General features: G+C 35.5%; 1 protein-coding gene across 1 annotated transcript; it reads right to left on the reverse strand.

The window, feature by feature from the left end:
• Window positions 1-1,681: 1,681 nt before the first annotated feature.
• On the reverse strand, window positions 1,682-4,598 carry LOC107705560 (integral membrane protein 2B-like). The gene is made up of 4 exons (XM_016508881.1): window positions 4,341-4,598; window positions 4,108-4,218; window positions 3,750-3,900; window positions 1,682-2,686 (listed from the first exon to the last, which is right to left on the reverse strand). The coding sequence occupies exons 1-4, from the start codon at window positions 4,581-4,583 to the stop codon at window positions 2,598-2,600; spliced, it is 594 nt and encodes a 197-aa protein (XP_016364367.1). The 5' UTR covers window positions 4,584-4,598; the 3' UTR covers window positions 1,682-2,597.
• Window positions 4,599-4,914: the final 316 nt, after the last annotated feature.

Raw genomic sequence — 4,914 nt, forward strand, 5'->3', positions numbered from 1 at the left:
TCTACTTGCTCACACTTCCTCCAAGGTCAAGGGTCGTAGAAGGTTTTCTGCTGGTCTGGAGAGGATAAGAACCAGACACTGTTGTATGAGGAATTCATTTCTGGTTAGATTTATCTGTCATCCAGAGCAGTCCTTACACTGCTGAGATCCTCTTAGGTAAAGATAAATTTAGTAGTTTTGCTCTAGGGTTTTATATTAAAGGTGGGGTATGTATTTTTTCAAAAACGGGCCGAGTACCAAAACAAAATTGTAGCCAATCAGCAGTAAGGGGCGTGTCTACTCATGATGCGGAGGAGAGAGCGCTTAGTGCACAGGACGGACATTAGCCGAGCCAAGCTATGACAGAAAGATAGAGATGGCGGATAAAAAAAAAAACAGAGGAAAACGTCTGCGGAACAAAGGAAGGCTTCCGATAAGGCAAGAAGTAGGACCCGAGTAAATATCGGACCAGCTTTCCAGCACTGGAGAGAACTCAAGAAGCGGAAGGCCTGCGATCGGACGCCAAGGTTGCTTTGTTTCTCTCGATAGGTGAGTAACACCGTGTCTCACGCCGCAACAGCTGGACGTCATAAATAGAACGCAGCAACAATTTTCTGTCGGGGATTTGTCATGCCGCGGGGCATCCAGTGTAGACAGCATCACTGATTATAAGGAGTTATATAGAATTTTGTCGGCCGCGCCATGCCGCTCGCGTCTGGTGTAGACGGTGTAACATTGGTTTTGCTTTGTTTCACAGAACTAATCGTTGCCTGGGTTGCGTACGTATATGTGGGGCGGAGCTATCAAAATAGGGGTGTGTTTGTTTTGGTGATTTGAAATATCAACATTGGCTACCAGAAATCGCTTACCCCACCTTTAAGAAGTGCTTATATAGAAATATGTCTTTAAAAATAACATTTCAAATAAAAATATAAACATAAATGAGAATATATTTTTTTTACTAATGCACAATGCCATTCCAAGGCCTTACTTTTCTGCACCTTATTCACATTTACATAAATCTGTCAGTAAAATGTGTAATATTCAAAATTATGTTGGAAGCATTCACTTGCTGGCACAGCATCTCGTGTGTATATATAATGAATACACACACACACACACACACATACATATATATGCATACATTTTAAAATGTTTTATTGAAGTCTGTTATGCTCACAAAGGCTGCATCTATCCACTCAAAAATACAGTAATATTGTGGAAATAGCATTGCAGTTTAAAAGAACTTTTCTATTGTAACATTTTAAAATGTAATTTAATCCTGTGATGCAAAGCTGAATTTTCAGCATCATTACTCCAGTCTTCAGTGTCACATGATCCTTCAGAAATCATTCTAATATGCTGATTTGGTGCTCAAGAAACATTTCTTATCAATGTTGAAAACAGTTGTGCTGCTTAATATTTATGCATAAACCATGATAATTTCTGCTAGTCGCCAAGGCAACATTTCTCATTTTCATTTAGGTACTAAACTAAAACTGAAACATTAAACTACATAGGCACATTAAAGAAAAATGACAAAATTACTAAAACTTTAAAATTAATATGAAAACAGAAAATATAAAACTAAAAACTAACTCAAAATACTATAATAGTATTTCAATGACACTAAAATAACTGAGTTATACAACTACATCAAGATTTTCTTCTTTAGAAAAAGCAGAAATGAAGACGAGCAAACTGAGTGGTCAAATTTTTATTAGTATTAATATGTTTAACATCAAAACCTTTTGGGTTATGTGCGAAGTATAAATCATTCCAACTCATGTTGAACTTTGTAGACATTTTAGTAAATTTAAACAACCTTTACATAGTTCATCCATCAGTCTACCCCCAACACCTCAGCAGCCCCTAAATGACATAGTTAACATTTTATTAGTCTGCAATTTGACATTTTAACGCTTTTTGATATTTAAGGTTTAAAAAAATGTTTTGCATCCTCTAGATTACTATAGGATGTTTTAGCAGTGTATTAGCTTACAGCAGAGCAAAATCTGTCATTTAAAATAAAAATCTAGACTAAAGATTAACTAGTACAAAAATCAATTCTATGTGTATTTCCTACATGTGATAATTGGCCATATATCACAAATCTCTAGCCAAATATATTTTCCAGTATATAATCTGGTATCTGTGACAGTTCACAGTTTTAAATGTACACTAAACATGTAGTGCATCTTTTATAGATTTCATTGTACATTTATCCTCTGCGAGTCCTTCCCTCTCCCATGGTTAACTTGGTACTAGTTATTTTCATACATTACACCCCACACACCCTGTTGGAGACTTTAAACTGCCCGCTTAACAGAAACCCAGACACAGAAAAATGTTTACAAAGAGAGAGAAACTGGTCCAAATGTTTGCCTACACACAAATGTTTCTACGCATTATATTGCTCTTGGCATTCAGTCTCATTCTCTCTCTGTAATATTGATTGTTGCTATACAGAGAAACAAATCTGAGAGCAGCACACACTCCCACGCACACACGCACACAAACGGGGGAAACGGGAAGAGGTTTAATGGAAGGAGAGGAAGGGTCAGAGTGGAATTTGTCAAAAGTGGTTTTATCTTGTTACCCAGCTGTCTTCACCCCCCCTACGGCTCACAGATAAGCGTCTCCACCACAAACTTGTTCTCAAAGTGGAGAATTTTGTGGCAGTTGAGAGCCTCTCGCTTCTGGATACCTGTGAAAAAAAGAGAAAAATGGTATGGTGAATGTATGTGGCTTGTTTCAGAGCTCAATATCTGACATTTGTGTCAACATGTTATCTTAAAAATAAAAAAAATTTTATATATATATTAGTTTATATTAGTTTGGTAAGATTTTTTATATTTTTGAAAGTAGTCTCTTATGCTCACCAAGGCTACATTTATTTGTTTAAAAAATATATAGTAAACAATTTAATACTCTCAAATATTACTACAATTTAAAATATTTATTTTCTATTTTAATATAATTTATTCCTGTGATGACAAAGCTAAATTTTCAGCATCATTACTCAGAAATCATTCTAATATGCCGATTTGCTGCTAAAGCTTCTTATTATCAATGTTGAAAACAGTTGTGCTGCTTCATATTTATGAAGAAACCATGATGTACCATGATATATATTAATTTCTGCTAGTCACCAAGGGAGCATTTCTCATTTTCATAGTTTACCTTGATGTACTAAAAGAACTAAAACTGAAATAAAAATTAAACTTCACAGATATTTTTAAAAAAGGAATAGAAACAAAACAAAATTACTAAAACTTACAATTATTATTTAAAAAAATTATTATTATCAATGTTGAAAACAGTTGTGATGCTTAATATTTTTGTTGAACTACTTTTTATTTGCGGATGCTTTGAAGTATAGAAAGTTTGAATAGAACAGCATTTATTTGAAATAGAAATCTGTAAATGGCTAAATAATACATTGGAAATCTATGAACTGTTGATGTATGAAAATGTACATTTATTTTACCTTATTTTATTTCATTCTATTATTTTGTTTCAGTGGTTTTAATGGTTTGGAATGTCTTTTTTTGTTTTGTTGTTCAAACCAAAGCCAATAAATATATTTAGAAAAAATAAATAAGAGATCTTCTGTAACATTATAAAACATTATTAAAAAAACTCCCTAGTAAAGACTCATAAATGAGACAAAGTCTTAATTGGCAAACATCGACTGTAAAGGTTAGTGTGTAATTAACTTTTGAACAATGGGTTGCTCGCCAAAAGTATAGTCAGATTCATGTGTTTACCAAAAACGGTCTCTCTGCGCTCCAGTTTGTAAGTGTCTCTCCCTCTGCAGAGGCTGTAGATGAAGTAACCCAGCTGATCCACATGCTCCAACTTCCCGGTCACTATCATCTGTTCACGCACCAGGTAGGACTGCGGCAGGTATGTTCCAGCCTGCGAACACAACAAAAGTTACACAAGTCACATGTTTGAATAACAGACTACAACCGTGTTGCAAAGCCTTGCCAGTGCACAACCTAGACTTCATTTCTGGGCATTATTCAAGTGTCTAAGTAGGCAATTCATGAGGTTTTGTGGCAGACTAAAGGAAGGCTATTTTGAAGAAGCTCAAATGTAAGATATCAGTGTTGCTGCAGTTACCTTGATGTTGACAAGAAGCTCAAGGAGGTCTTTGGGCGGCATCACGACAGAAGTGTTGAGAGGAATGACGTAGCATTTGTTCAGACGCAGATCCAGATAGGCTGTCAGTCTCTAAAAGCAGAGAAGGAAAACCAGCATGTTACTATTTTGGTAGAAGTAGTCTATTTTTGGGAATCTGATGAAATTGTGTGTGAATGTGTGGCTTTGTGAGGGAGATAAATATCTGCTCTCACCCTGTTGAAGTCATGAACGATGTCAGCAGGGTCACTGTCGCTGAACTTGGGCACTGGGATGTTAATGAGCTCCACGCCCTCATCCTCCAGAACCCTCACTCTCTCCTCAATCCTCTTGGATGCGGCTGGCAAATCCATGTCGGTTTCCTCCTGGCTGTCCTGCATCTTGTAATTTTCCTCACGGTAGTTCACCCCACAGAAATACATCCTCTCCTCCTGAAGACCATTATTGTGAATAGACATATTCTTTCAGTGATCAACTAGACACATATCATTCTGTTAGATGTTTCAGCATGTTTGAAGAAATGGAATTTAAAGGCACAATATGTAATTTTCGCCGCTAGAGGGCACGTATTAGTCAGCAAAATATATAACACTGTTCTAGTGGTTTTTGGATATTTCAATAAAAAAACCTTAGATATTGTGCCTTTAAGACGTCAATGATTTTTAAAGTTTGCAACAATTTTGTAACCAAAGATAAAAAAATAATAATAATATGTATATATATATATTTTTTTTAAAATTTATTTAAATAAATAGCTAGGTTTTCAACCCACATCAGCTAGGTTAATTA

This window comes from Sinocyclocheilus rhinocerous, unplaced genomic scaffold, assembly GCF_001515625.1.
Source record: "Sinocyclocheilus rhinocerous isolate Xijiao unplaced genomic scaffold, SAMN03320098_v1.1 scaffold504, whole genome shotgun sequence".
NCBI classification, from domain to species: Eukaryota; Metazoa; Chordata; class Actinopteri; order Cypriniformes; family Cyprinidae; genus Sinocyclocheilus; species Sinocyclocheilus rhinocerous.

What these genes read in the sequence shown, in the direction of transcription:
- LOC107705560 (XM_016508881.1), bottom strand. Translation starts at nt 4,583, where the DNA reads ATGTCTATTCACAATAATGGTCTTCAGGAGGAGAGGATGTATTTCTGT. An exon ending in TCGTTCATGACTTCAACAGG is followed by an intron (nt 4,219 to 4,340) that starts GTGAGAGCAGAT and finishes CTCTGCTTTTAG; the next exon opens with AGACTGACAGCCTATCTGGA. An exon ending in GCGCAGAGAGACCGTTTTTG is followed by an intron (nt 2,687 to 3,749) that starts GTAAACACATGA and finishes TTTTTTTCACAG; the next exon opens with GTATCCAGAAGCGAGAGGCT.